The 15705-nt window shown below is 39.4% G+C and overlaps 1 protein-coding gene across 5 annotated transcripts in view; it reads left to right on the top strand.

Annotated features, from left to right (window-relative positions):
• Nucleotides 1-15705, top strand: part of LOC134355025 (zinc finger protein 644-like) — a 143859-nt gene that overhangs the window by 110971 nt on the left and 17183 nt on the right. For all 5 annotated transcript variants that reach the window (XM_063064670.1, XM_063064672.1, XM_063064674.1 and 2 more), the window contains one exon: nt 11981-15204. In XM_063064670.1, coding sequence (XP_062920740.1) covers nt 11981-15204 — 3224 coding nt within the window. The remainder of the gene's footprint in view (nt 1-11980; nt 15205-15705) is intronic.

The raw sequence follows: 15705 nt of genomic DNA on the forward strand, positions 1-15705 counted from the left end.
GGGGATGGCGTTTTTGCAAGAGACAGGGTGAGAAAAGGAATAGTCCAGATAGCTGTGAGAGTCAGTAGGCTTATAGTAGACATCAGTGGATAAGCTGTCTCCAGAGACAGAGACAGAAAGATCTAGAAAGGGGAGGGAGGTGTCGGAAATGGACCAGGTAAACTTGAGGGCAGGGTGAAAGTTGGAGGCAAAGTTAATAAAGTCAACGAGTTCTGCATGCGTACAGGAAGCAGCGCCAATGCAGTCGTCGATGTAGCAAAGGAAAAGTGGGGGACAGATACCAGAATAGGCACGGAACATAGATTGTTCCACAAACCCAACAAAAAGGCAGGCATAGCTAGGACCCATACGGGTGCCCATAGCTACACCTTTAGTTTGGAGGAAGTGGGAGGAGCCAAAGGAGAAATTATTAAGAGTAAGGACTAATTCCGCTAGACAGAGCAGAGTGGTGGTAGAGGGAACTGATTAGGTCTGGAATCCAAAAAGAAGCGTAGAGCTTTGAGACCTTCCTGATGGGGGATGGAAGTATATAAGGACTGGACATCCATGGTGAAAATAAAGCGGTGGGGGCCAGGGAACTTAAAATCATCGAAAAGTTTAAGAGCGTGAGAAGTGTCACGAACATAGGTCAGAAGGGATTGAACAAGGGGTGATAAAACAGTGTCGAGGTATGCAGAAATGAGTTCGGTGGGGCAGGAGCAAGCTGAGACAATAGGTCGGCCAGGACAGGCAGGTTTGTGGATCTTAGGTAGGAGGTAGAAACGGGAAGTGCGGGGTGTGGGAACTATAAGGTTGGTAGCAGTGGATGGGAGATCCCCTGAGCGGATAAAGTCGGTGATGGTGTGGGAGACAATGGCCTGTTGCTCCTTAGTGGGGTCACGATCGAGGGGTAAATAAGAGGAGGTATCCGCGAGTTGTCGCTGTGCCTCGGCAAGGTAGAGGTCAGTACGCCAGACTACAACAGCACCCCTCTTATCGGCGGGTTTAATAATAAGGTTAGGATTAGTACGGAGGGAGTGGAGAGCAGAGCGTTCCGAAGGAGTGAGGTTGGAATGGGGACAAGGTGCAGTGAAGTCGAGACGGTTGATGTCCCGTTGGCAGTTAGCAATAAAGAGATCCAGAGCAGGCAGAAGACCAGAGTGGGGTGTCCATGAAGAAGAGGAGGGTTGAAGACGGGAGAAGGGGTCATCGGTGGGGGTGGAAGAGTCCTTAAGTTTTTTAAGTGCTTTAAGTTTGCACACTAATCTCCTGTGTGGGATCTTGTCAAAAGCCTTTTGAAAATCCAAACATACCACATCCACTGGTTCTCCCCTATCCACTCTACTAGTTACATCCTCAAAAAATTCTATGAGATTCGTCAGACATGATTTTCCTTTCACAAATCCATGCTGACTTTGTCCGATGATTTCACCGCTTTCCAAATGTGCTGTTATCACATCTTCGATAACTGACTCTAGCAGTTTCCCCACCACCGATGTTAGGCTAACCGGTCTATAATTCCCTGGTTTCTCTCCCTCCTTTTTTAAAAATTGGGGTTACATTAGCTACCCTCCAATCCTCAGGAACTAGTCCAGAATCTAAAGAGTTTTGAAAAATTATCACTAATGCATCCACTATTTCTTGGGCTACTTCCTTAAGCACTCTGGGATGCAGACCATCTGGCCCTGGGGATTTATCTGCCTTTAACCCCTTCAATTTACATAATACCACTTCCCTGCTAACATGTATTTCCCTCAGTTCCTCCATCTCACTGGACCCTCTGTTCCTTACTATTTCTGGAAGATTATTTATGTCCTCCTTAGTGAAGACAGAACCAAAGTAATTATTCAATTGGTCTGCCATGTCCTTGCTCCCCATAATCAATTCACCTGTTTCTGTCTGCAGGGGACCTACATTTGTCTTAACCAATCTTTTCCTTTTCACATATCTAGAAAAGCTTTTACAGTCAGTTTTTACGTTCCCTGCCAGTTTTCTCTCATAATCTTTTTTCCCCTTCCTAATTAAGTCCTTTGTCCTCCTCTGCTGAACTCTGAATTTCTCCCAGTCCTCAGGTGAGCCACTTTTTCTGGCTAATTTGTATGCTTCTTCTTTGGAATTGATACTATCCCTAATTTCCCTTGTCAGCCATGGGTGCACTACCTTCCTTGATTTATTCTTTTGCCAAACTGGGATGAACAATTGTTGTAGTTCATCCATGGGATCTTTAAATGCTTGCCATTGCATATCCACCGTCAACCCTTTAAGTGTCATTTGCCAGTCTATCTTAGCTAATTCATGTCTCATACCTTCAAAGTTACCCTTCTTTAAGTTCAGAACCTTTGTTTCTGAATTAACTATGTCACTCTCCATCTTAATGAAGAATTCCACCATATTATGGTCACTCTTACCCAAGGGGCCTCTCACGACAAGATTGCTAATTAACCCTACCTCATTGCTCAATACCCAGTCTAGAATAGCCTACTCTCTTGTTGGTTCCTCGACATGTTGGTTCAAAAAACCATCCCGCATACATATATGTACTTCAATGTATTTTTATTGTAGAAGGAATAAAGTGGTCACTACATTTGTAGACTATTACCAATCACTATATGGATTACTACTAATTATTCATGATTAATATTAAATGATGTGTCTGAAGCCACAGGATGTAAAACATCCAAGTATACTGGGAATTTGCTAACTGGGAAGTGACTTGTGAGGGCCCGAAAATCATCCAGTGTGAAGGGAATTAGCAAGAAGTGGAGAAAAAAGTGAGGCTATCCATTTTGCAAGAAAGAATAGAAAAAATGCTTTTAATCTTCCTCACCAGGAGACCACAGTCGGCGCGGGTCGGTAATAACATCTCCTTGCTGACAGTGAGCACCAGCACACCCCAAGGATACATGCTTAGCCTGCTGCTCTACATCCAGGACTGTGGCTAGGCACAGTTCGAACACCATCTATAAATTTGCTGATGACACAGCTGCTGTTGGCAGAATCGCAAATGGTGACAGGGAGATGTACAGGAGTGAGATAGATTACTGGTATACCGAAGTGAGACAGAATGGTCTTGCAGCCTTGTACTTAACATCAGTAAGACAAAAGAATCTATCCTGTGCCCAGCATATTGATGCAATTACGAAGCAGGCACATCAAAGGCCTGATTCATTCAAAGTTTGAGATTTGGTATGTCACCAAAGACTCTTGCAAATTTCTACAGATGTACAGTAGAGAGTATTCTGACTGGTTGCATCACCCTGTTATGGAGGGGCCACTGCACAGGATTGGAAAAAGCTGGTGAAGGTTGCAAACTCAGCCAGCTATCATGGGCACTAGCTTACTAAGCATCGAGGACATCTTCAAAAGGCGATATCTCAATAAGGTGGCATCCATTATTAAGAACTCCTATCACATGCTGTCTTCTTATCACTACCATCAGAGAGGAGGTACAAGAGCCTGAAGGTGCATGCTCAATGATTTAGGAACTAATTCTTCCCCTCTGCCATCAGATTTCTGAATAATGAACCAACCCTATCAACACTTACTCACTATTTTAACTTTATTTTTGCATTACTTATTTAGTTATATACATACGTGTGTGTGTGTGTGTGTGCGCGCGCGCGCGTGCATGGATATTAAACCTGATTTTGATTCTGATTCAGTGAGAATCTCATAGATCTTGGTGTAAAAGTGATTATTTGATAGTCTATAATTACAAACATTTGTAGATGTAGAAACTTAAAAAAAAGGGTTAGGAAGGCAAAAGATGCATTGCTCTTCATTGTAAAGTGAGTTTGCACGACAAAAGTTTCAGCAAAACTTCCCTCCTTTAAAGTTTGTGAAATCCTAAATGAGTACCTTGTACTGTTTTGATTTCTGTATGTAAATGAAGAAAATACTTGCATTGGAGTCCATGCACCATAAAATCAGAGGTTTAATTCTTGGGATGAGGTTGTTCTCCCATGAGAAAAGATTGATTTGACAATAATTTTCTAGAATTAGAGTATTGAGATGTGTAAAGCTCTGAGGGCAAATGACAGAATAATTGGCTGAAGGCTGTTTTATGTAACTGGACAGCATAGAAATAAGGAGTATAGTCTCAGGATCAGGGGTTTTATTTTGCCTTGCTTTTGAATGGTATAACAGAATCATGGGGTCATATGTTCCTTGTGACATTCTGCTAACGATTGGCAATTGAACATTAAGGACTGCAATGAATCAAAAAGGCAACTCATCATCACCTTCTCAAGGGAAATTAGGGATAGCTATACACGTTGGTCTTCCCAGTAATTTCTAGATCTTGTAAATGAATTAAAAGTATCACGAATATTTAATAGAATCCGAAGAGATTAGAATTTTGCGTCTAAATCCTAGTCTCTGGAGATTAGAGCTTCAAATTTACATCAGTTCCTGCATAAACTTATCTGAAAACTTCTCATTTACCTATCACCCTCTTGCTTTTGGTAACATATTCTATATTCTGGGGGAGGTGGTGAAAGTTGTAATGCTGTACTTGTGGAACATTGGTTGTCTGAACTGACATTGTTATGGCATTTTATTCATGGATCTCGTTTCCTGTCAGTTTGGCTCCCAGTTAAGAAAGCTGAACCTTGACATTGTTTTTTTTTAGAATTATCTTGATTAACCAACCCCACCAAAGCAGAATAGTTGGATATTTATCTCTGCTTTCACAATTATTTGCATTTGTTGGTAAAGCAGCGTTGACTGCCCTTAATTGATATCCTGTGAAGTGTTTTGAGAAGTTTGTTGTATAGATTCATATTCGTTCTTGTATATTCATCATCATAATGAGCCGTACATCATATTTTGAGCCCATGTTCTTGACAAATTTTCCTATAGAAGTGCTTTGCCATTGTCTCCTTCTGGGCAGTGTCTTTACAGAATGGGTGACCCCAGCTATTATCAATGCTCTTCAGAGATTGCCTGCATCAGTGGTTGCATAACTAGAACTTGTGATATGCACCAGCTGCTCATACGACCATCCACCACCTGTTCCCATGGCTTCATGTGTCCCTGATCAGGTGTTACACCTTGCCCAGTGGTGACCTGCAGGCTAGTGGAGGGAAGGAGTGCCTTACACCTCCTTTGGTAGAACATATTTCCACTCTGTCACTTACCTACCGTGCATATTATGGGTTCTTAAAAGCTCAGGATCAAAAATAGGATAGTACACAAAATATAGAAAAGTATAGCACAGGAACAGGCTCTTCGACCCATGATGTCACTATCAATCATAAATTTAACTATTCCATTGGTTGATTGTGTTTTGAATTGTCCTGCAGATCAGCTCTGCTCTACCCGAGATGCAACATTGTATTGAGAAGATTTGGGAAAAGTGTTGGGCAATGACACAGTTTAGAGAGTGGCTGAAGTGTAGCTTGTACAGTTGCTGCCTCACAGCTTCTCACCAACTGCTTTCAGTCTTAGTTCTCTGGTTTTGCCTGTGTGGAGTCAGCATATTGTCTCTGTGACTAAGTAGGTTTCCTCTGGGTGCTGCAGTCTTTGCACATTCCCAAGGTGTGTAGATTTCTGCTGAAGAGTTCTTCAGTCCTGATTAAGGGTTTTGGTCCGAAACGTCAACAATACTCTTTTTCCATAGAAGCTGCCATAGATGTTGCCTGGCCTGCTGACTTCCTCCAGCATTTTGTGTGTGTTGTGTGTTGGTTAGTGGTTTAATTGCTCACTGTGAATTGTCCTTAATGTATAGGTGAGTGTTAGAATTGGAAATAAGATATGTGGAGTTGATGGATGTGTGGGGAGAATAAAATGAAGTTTTGAGTAAATGGCTGCTTCATGGTTGGAATAACTCATTGGATTGAAGGGCTTGTTTCTATGTTGCATGAGCGGGTGGCTTTGCTTGACACAAATTGGTTATGGGTCTGGTGTTTATGGTGATATAGGGATATCTTTGAATATGCGAAGAATATGCCACAGTCCCTTTTGATCAACAAAGTCAAAGGCTATAGATAATCCTGTACCTAGCATCACTTTATGTACATTCAATCGGTTTATGTATCTAAGCTAATCTTATGTATTTATATTTTTTATGCTTATTGTGTTTTTTTTAAGGCTACATTGGATCTGGGGTAACAAATATTTTGTTCTTTTACAGTTGTGTGCTGACAAATGACAATAAAGGTCAGAAAAACAATGTACATTAACTGAACGCAAACACGAGGAAATCTGCAGATGCTGGAAATTCAAGCAACACACACAAAAAATGCTGGTGAACGCAGCAGGCTAGGCAGCATCTATAGGAAGAGGTACAGTTGATGTTTCGGGCCGAGACCCTTCGTCAGGACTAACTGAAAGAAGAGATAGTAAGAGATTTGAGGGGGGAGGGGGAGATCTGAAATGATAGGAGAAGACAGAAGGGGGAGGGCTGGAGCTAAGAGCTGGAAAGTTGATTGGCAAAAGGGATACAAGGCTGGAGAAGGGAGAGGATCATGGGATGGGAGGCCCAGGGAGAAAGAAAGGGGGAAGGGAGCCCAGAGGTTGAGCAAGGAGTTATAGTGAGAGGGACAGAAAGAGGAAAAAAAAGAGAGAAATAAATAAGGGATGGGGTATGAAGGGGAGGTGGGGCATTAACGGAAGTTTGAGAAGTCAGTGTTCATGCCATCAGGTTGGAGGCTACCCAGACAGAATATAAGGTGTTGTTCCTCCAACCTGACCCCTTCATACCCCATTCCTTATTTATTTATTTATCTATTTATTTATTTATTTATTTATTTATTTATTTACTGACTGACTGACTCACTTTTTTTCCTCCCTCTGTCCCTCTCACTATAACTCCTTGCTCATCCTCTGGGCTCCTCTCCCCCTTTCTTTCTCCTTTGGCCTCCCGTCCCATAATCCTCTCCCTTCTCTAGCCTCGTATCCCTTTGCCAATCAACTTTCTAGCTCTTAGCTCCATCCCTCCCCCTCCTGTCTTCTCCTATCATTTCAGATCTTCCCCCTTCCCCTTCCACTTTTAAATCTCTTACTATCTCTTCTTTCAGTTAGTCCTGACGAAGGGTCTCGGCCCGAAACGTTGACTGTACCTCTTCCTATAGATGCTGCCTGGCCTGCTGCGTTCCATCAGCATTTTTTGTGTGTGTTACATTAAAACTGAAGCTGCTTTCTTGCATTTCTCCTGGAGCTGATTTGCAGTGAGGTTTATGTCTGGTGGGCAGCATAGCAGTTACCATGACACTATGAGAGCATCAGTGATCAGAGTTCAATTCCGCCACTGCCTGAAAGGAGTTTGTGTATTCTCCTGATCATCCAGGTGCTTCGGTTTTCGCACACATTCCAAAGACGTACGTTAGGTTAGTTGGTTGAATGGGTATGATTGGGCAGCATGGGCTCGTTGAACCAGAAGGGTCTGTTATTGTGCTGCCTGTGTATGTGTGTGTGTATATATATAAAAATGGCCACTATAATGCTGAGTGGATTTCACATTATCATTCAGAGTCTAGCTTTGGCGAGGTGGTTGACGATTCCACTTACAATGACTTTCCTTGTGGTAAACAGCTGAGAGCACTGCTTTTGTTTGTGTAATCACAGTTTACTTTCTTGAAAATGGTCATGCTCATGTGTCTGAGGTCTCCTGTCTCGTTGTTCTCCTCCCAGGCATGGGAGACCTCAAATCTAGCACAAAGCTTCCAGTCTATCACGTAGCAGTGATCCCTACCCATCTGTGTGCCTCTGAGGCATGGACTATCTCTTTCGGACATTATAAAGCACTGGAGAGGTACCATCTGCACTGTCTGCAAAATTCTGAATTTAACTAGCAGAGAAATCAAGTTAATATTGGCAAAATCTTGCATGCCAAAATTTTAATTTACATTTGTGTGGCTTTGATGGCAGACTGTTGTTTGTAGGCCTAATAATGAGACTCACTATTGCAAGTTCATTTAAGGGAAGTGATTACCAGGTGGGCAGGGGAAATGGTTCAAGACTGTTTTACAAAAAAATCTCTGAAAAGTTGGAACATCCTCCCTTACTCCTGGTATTGGTGGGGCATATCAACTTGCACATGACTGTTCAAAATGACATTGAGAACCTCGGGTCCCTTTACTGGGAGCGATGGAAAGTTAATGTGATTAGTGGAACGAAGATTAATACCTGGCCAGTCAAGGATCTCCTGTCCCACCTGTGGCAGGATTTGTCCTCAGTATCTTCTTTGAAGGTGATAAAACTATAATAGAAGGAAATTAGCCTCTCCATCAAGGAATTGCTGAAAATTGTATTTATTTTGTTTCCTTATTATTTAGAAAAGCGGCATGAAGAAGGCTCTTCTGGCCCAATGAGCCGTATCACCGAGCAATCCTCTTATTTAATCCTAGCCTAATCACAGTACAATTTGCAATGACCAATTAACCAGTTCATCTGTGAACTGTGGGAGTATGAAGAACTACGTATGAGATTTCATACTTCCTAACCAAAGGCCCCATTCCCATTTTGTCTACACTTTTACTCCTTTTGTGTTTCATTAGCTGTTGACTCCTTGTTTTATTAACACGCACAAAATGCTGGAGGAATTTAACAGGTCAGGTAGCAACTATGGAAAAGAGTAAACAGTTAACGTTTCAGGCCGAGATCCTTCTTGGCCCGAAAAGTCAATTGTATACTCTTTTCCATAGATGCTGCCTGACCTACTGAGATCCTCCAGAATTTTGTGCGTGTTGCTTGGATTTTCTGCACCTGCAGATTTTCTCGTGCTTGTTTTATTAGCTGTCTTTTGTTCCTTTGTGCTTCTCATTGCTGTTCCTTGTACCATGCTATTTCATTACTAGTGGGTCAGAAAGTCAGTGATACAGCAATAGATGTATCTACTTTAATCTTTTTTTTAGTTTTTTAATTAATTGAAGAATCTTCCAACTCACCATATTCTAGTTATCTAGTTCAGCTTCAGGCAGTTTGTTTCTGCTGTGCATGGATGGGACCCAGGTCTTCACCTCATTGGCTCTTGAAGACGCCATCTGCAATATACTGATCATGATAATTTATGCTGTACAACTATTCTGTTTTTTTTTGTAAAAAGGCTAGAAAAGGAACGAGAAAGTAAAATACTGATTTCCAGTATCACAGTGCCTGAGCTAGCATTCAATTTGGTGCTGAAGAAAACAAATAAAGAGATTCCAAACTATTTTATTATAAAGACTCAATCATAGCTTAATCCCTACACCACGTCGTGGCTTCTTTCTGAAGAACATAAGCAGCAGGTGAAATCTTTCTAAAGAGCAAAAATAGAATTAAGGAAAGAGGAGGTTAGCATTGTGCCTTTTGTAGCTTCCTCATGAGTGTTCTTTATTCTTTGGATATAAAGATTGTAATTTTGTTGTATTAATTGAATATTACAATGGGCAGTTTGCTCTTGATCTTTGAAACCCCTGGATAATAGTGAAAACTAACTATAATTTGCTATCTGAGATGGATCAGTATAACAAAGACTTGTTGAAGTATTGACACTATTGTCTTTATATGAATAAAATAATTTTTTTCATGGGTTCTCTGTTGGCACACTTACCTCAGAAATATTAGTCAAATGTAATCATAGAAAATTGTCCTCTAAGCTGGTCATGTTGATTTAATTTTGGATGACTGTTCCATTTTAAATAATTGTTAGAGAACAAAAAGTGGGCAACATACCTCTGATGACAGAGAGGTTGTACTTAATCTGCATTACTAAATGACCCAGGAAGGCTGCTCAAAGGGATTACAGAATAATTATGTTAATATGCAATTATCACCTCATTTTTTCTGCATTACCCTCAAGATGTAGTGCAATATGGGTGTTATAGCAAGTGCTGATAGTTTGCAAAAATACTGACATTTGAGATTTCTAAGGAAAGTCAATAAGGATAGCTTCATTATGGTCTCTTATCATAATGAATAAAAATTCTGACCTTTATATGCGTGTTTTGTTCATGAGCATGGCTTTTGTTTGTGATTTGGATGCAGAGCTATAAAGGAAGGTATCCACATTCATTGCAGTATTGAAGGGAATCCAGCATATGCTGCAAGGTCTGCACTTTCAACAATATTTTATGTTGTAATTTGTGAATTTAATGACTTGTCAAACACCCCAATAATGAGTGCACAAAGAATTCATACTGCTGCTTTATGTTTATATTGCACTGGTATCTTTTAATTTTGTTGATTTTTATTATCCTTACAGAATTTAATTAGATGGTTTTATCCTTCTCCACCCTGGACCTTGATTTAAAAGCACATAAGGTTATTAAGTTATGGGACTTGGATGTGCTGCTTCTATGTAACTTGTAGATAGTGCTGTTAATATAAAACTTCCAATAATGAGAACAGCAATCTGAGACCATTCGTGATTTTGTGAGGGTTTGCTATCCTGCTGTTCAGAGGGTACCACTGAAGTTTGCTTTAAGTGGGAAACGTCTGTTCTTTCTTTGAACCCCTAACACCAGAACAGATGGGTAGAATATGGAGCACGGAAGGTTTTACCTCTGAGGTGGTAACAGTGAAGCCACCACTCATTAACACTGAATTTACCACTTCGTTAGCAACGTTGCTTCCTGTTGAGAAAAGCTAGTTCAGGTACAGCATATTAAATTAACTGAGCATACATTTGGCTATGGATCTTGGACACCAGAGTCATTTTGAAATTAAAGCTTTCACCATTTCTGTGTGTGTTTCAGCTGGTTTAAATGCTTGTTATTTTTTTTTGTTTGATTACAAATTAAATGAGAGCTTTTGGAAGGAAGGATGTGTTATAAAACTCCCATTGCTCACTGTCACAGCAATTAATTTTACAGCACTTGTTCTGTACAGGTTGCTCATATTGATTAAAATCAGTTAAGGTAAATGAGACAAACATTATAGCATTTCCAGGCTTGTTTTCCTATTCATTGACATTTTCAGTCGTGATTCTTAGCACCTGTTTGTACGTGCCCACCCCTTAGCTTCTGCTGCGTATTTAACACAGAGACTCATGCTGGGAACTGTTTTAGCACCATTTTAGAGTGATAACATTGAATATGATCTCATTGGAAGTGTATTTTGTTCCCATGGAAATTGGTCAATTTTAGCAGCAGCTGAGAGTTTTGAAGGGGAAACAGGAAGGTTGTAACTAAAATGTGTGGAATTTTGATTCTTCACACATAATTAAAGTCCCCAGTATTTGAGAACGACAGCAGGAATCGTTTTTCTTCAGCAACAGACAAGATGTAGATATAATAGTTGTTGAAACCACTAATCTCTTGGTTGATGAAGCAGTTGCACCTTTTAACTCAGTTGATTTAAGTCTTTATAATTATTTTATCCATGCAGTTAAACTAAGGTAAAATATTACAAATAAAATTTAATTGTTTTAAAAATTCTGTTGAGCACTAATATATAATTGAATGCATTCTTGAGATTTTGAATGATTTATAAGCCTATAAAGGCTTATAGGATAAACTTATTTAATAATTTACAAATTTCTATTCTGATTAAATAATACACATTAGAGATATAAAACTGTAGCTTAAATATATTTTTCTTTGACAATGTTAAACATTTAAGCAGTGTTGTATAAAAATGTATGATTAAAATTACAAGTGTAGAGAAATACACAGATCAAAATAATACTAAGGGAATAAAGAAGTAGAAGGAACTCATACTTTTAGTGTTCAGCCATGTTATTATTTAATTGGCATTTAAATTTTTTATAGTTTTGCATACCAGGTTAACCCAAAGCCTTTGGGTAGTTCACTTGTCTCAGAGATCTCTATTATGGTTATGACTTTATTGCATTTCATCATAAAAGGCCTGTCTAATACCTTGATAATGCTATAACCACAAAAATTGTATCTTTCCTTTGTGTATTGCTGTATTACTGATGATAATTTTCTATGTCTGCTACAACTGCGTTAATGGTGGACGGATGTTGACTTTTTAAGAAATTCATCGATATTCATCATTTTTAAATGGTTTGCTTTGTACTTGTATCTGTGTAATAATTGTTGTTTTTTATTACTTTCAGGATGAACAAAATTGAAGCCTCTGGATTGAAGTTGAGTAATACAGATAGCATGAAGACCCACATTAGTTCACCTGGTGCTAAAAGCGGATTTGGAGATGAAAAAGATCTCCCATCAACCACTGTTACCACAAGTATACCTCAGACCTTAACAGAGAATCAAATGTCAGTTCCCAAAAGCAATACTTTAAACTTGTCTAAACATCTGTCCAGGGACAGTTCTATAAAAGCCTTAAGTGGAACCCAGCAGACTGTGTTAATGCAAACTGGTGCTCCTACTGCTTCGAATGCAAAACTTATCTTGCCTACAGGAACTGCTGTGAGGGATGTACTTACACAGCCCTCTTCAACTAAATCTTCCAATGCAAAGCAGTCTGATGTTTCCTTAGGTATTTCTCAATCTCTGTGCCAGCCAGTTGCAGATTCCAGCCCATCGTCTCACTTTGTTCCGTCTGTTCAGGTTCCAACATCATCTGATAATTCAGATAAAGCTCAGCCGGTAGCCCCAGTCCTCTTGCTGGTCCCCAATTTAGTGCCTTTTCAGGGTCAAATTAAGACACAGCCTAAAATGACGAGTCCTTTGCCAATCGTGGACCACAAATCTACAGTCCAATCAAATGGTGCTTCTACAAGCCAGATGTCATATTGTAAAGGAAGTGAAAAAACAAATGATAATAGAAGAGATATAATGGGGAAAAGAACGTTAAGTTCTTCTGATATTCATGTGGCTGAATCAGAAACTTTAAATGATGTTGGCTTTAATTGGGACCCTGAAAAAGAATTCATGCAGTTCCTGCTTACAAAGGAAAAGGATGAACAGATAGTTCAAATTGATGGAAATTCCCATATCCAATCAAATCTGAACTATGGAAGAAAAAGGAAACGGAAAATGGACATTGTTCACATGGTGGATTTCTCTGAAGTGGAAAGTCCAAACATGCACCTTATACCTAAAAAGACTGCAGTTAATCTGGAAGGGATGAGACATGGTGAAGCAAAAGTTTCAGTTGTAAAACCAAAATACTTGCCTGCCAAAAGAAATCTTGTTGGTGAGACAGGATCAAACCTTCCCAAAGAAACTGTGGAAGCAATTAAACAGTTAATCTTCAGTGATTATAAATTTCCTGTCAAAAACCTAGAAACAGCAAGAACAAATGTTGCTGCAACTGCACAAGTAGAAGAAACTTTACCTTTTGGTTCAACAGTTTTTCCTCCAGGTAGCGCTGTAACGATAGATGATCTACGAACCGGTTCTGAGTCGCATTCAGATGATGACACTGAGACAGAACCATCATTTTACCCCTGCACTAAATGTAATGTCAATTTCAGGGAAAAAAAGCATTTGCAGAGACACATGATTTATCATTTAGAAGGACACAGTAAAACAAATCTGCCAAGACCCTATATATGTAAAGAATGTGGAATTGCGTTTCGTGACCGTGCACCTCTCCAAAAGCATAGGAGTCTTCATCAAGAAAAAAGGGAGCGGCTGATGGAGGAGATTCGTGAGCTCCGCACCTTTCAGGATGAAGGCCGGAATGCAAAATTACAGTGTCCGCAATGTGTATTTGGAACAAACTGCCCTAAAACGTTTGTGCAGCATGCTAAAACACATGAGAAGGACAAAAGATACTACTGCTGTGATAAATGCAACTTCATGGCAGCATCAATGGATGAACTCGAAGGGCATCAAATTTATATTCATGATGCAGTTAACAAGTCCATTCAAAAACCTTTGAAAGGTGTATCGTTAGAAAATTTATTAACTCATTGTAAATCAGGAGGCATTTATGTATGTAGGAAATGCCCTTTCACCACAGCAGTTAGGAGTATCTTTAAAAAGCATGTTAAATACTTGCATCAGCGTCTTTACCATGTTCAGCATAAAAATGAACATGGAATAAAAATGCCTAGCTTGAGCTCAAAACCACTTAATTTGGTGAGTGGCAATAAGGCTGTATCACATGAATCTGAATATCTGAACAAATTTGTTGTAAAGGGAGGTATAAAAAGGGGGTTTGATGCGCCTGATGCACTAGGGAATTCCTCAGGACTGTACAGCAAGGTCACTGATAATGCTATTACTCAGAAGCCAAGCTACACAGCCACAAAATATATACACCATTCATCTGATTCTGTGATAGATTATAGTAAATCTTCAACAAAGATTCTGACAGGATTAAACTCTAGTAACCAAAGGGTTAGCTTCCTACATCAAGACCATGTTCGAAAGCAGGGTGATAATGATGTCAGAGGGAACAATGTAATCCTACTGTCGAAGGATCATGTTGTTAGTTATCAGAATTTAGGGAAATCTGATAATGATGTAGAGATAGTAAAAGATTTTCCTCCATCTACATTAATGGAAACAAATCATTGTGATACACGATTGACTTTGAACTTCCATCAGTCTGATGCTGAAGAAATGTCAGGGGAAACAGAATATGCAGATGCGGGCGCTGTATCAGTTAGAAAATCTGTTAAGGATGTCATGGTTAGTGTGTCGGTTGGCAATAATATTTTGGATCAATATCCAGATGTATTTCACAAAGCACCTGTTGTTGTTTTGAATAAACTTGATCCATGTGAAAATGCATTAGAATGTGATGGTGAAGAAAACTCACCAGGAAGCGATGTTGTGGAAACTGCTAACTGTATGAGTGATGCTACTGCAGTGACTGTTGGTGAGAATAATTTTGATGTTGATGATAAAGAAACTCAGTACTTCAGTACTGAAGTACAGTTAGTTGATGAAAATGGCATTGACGATGATGATTTTGATACTTATGATGAGAGTGAAGAAGATGATGATTTTGTTAATTTTGATAATGACATTCATGATTATGGCAACAGTGACTATGGTAACCAAAGCCTTTACTCAGCGGAATATCAAGATGTTAGTCACAATCATTTTATTAATGAAGATTTTCATATCAGTAATGATGCTAAATGTATAGAAGTTAGGGATCCAGTTCTTTATCAACATGATGCTCCACTTAATATAACCTATAATTGGACTGATTTTCACACTGAGAAGCGACCATGTCCGTACTGTCCAGCTGTATTTGACACAGGTGTTGGCTTGTCAAATCATGTTCGAGGACATCTTTATAGAGTTGGCTTAACTTATGATGCTCGTCATTTGGTTCCACCAGAGCAAATAGCATCCAGTGATAAGAGGCGGCGGATCAAAAAAAGTGATGCTCCTGTTAGGAGAATAAAGAAAGGTAAGTTTCATCCGTACTTGTGAGTATAAAAATAATCAAACATGGAGTCTTCAGTCCTGAATTTTTATTCAATATGTGTAAAACTTCAGTGACAAAATGCACACACATTTTGTTTAAAATGTTTGAAACAAGAAGACGGTAATTACAAATGAAACAAAGCTATACTAAAAGCCGACAGACATCAATCAATCCAGATATTTATACTGTATTTAAGAGGATCAATTCCTAGTGGATGGAGTAAGTCTAGATAAAAGGAAGGTTATATAATTAAATAAAGGTATGCGTGGCCTGTCTTTAAGTCAGAGCTAAATCTGTGGTGGGAATCAACCATATACAAATGCAGAACTTACTCATCTCCCAATGAATTCTTCACAAGAACTATCTATCAGAAGAATTTCAGATGAAGAGTAATTCAATATTCCATTGAGTTGCTTACAGTTGCATGAAACTGCAGCAGGTTAGCTAGAGGACCCTGATTTGCAATGAGGTCTTTTCTGCTCC

Source organism: Mobula hypostoma, chromosome 12 (assembly GCF_963921235.1).
Source record: "Mobula hypostoma chromosome 12, sMobHyp1.1, whole genome shotgun sequence".
In the NCBI taxonomy this organism is placed as follows: Eukaryota; Metazoa; Chordata; class Chondrichthyes; order Myliobatiformes; family Myliobatidae; genus Mobula; species Mobula hypostoma.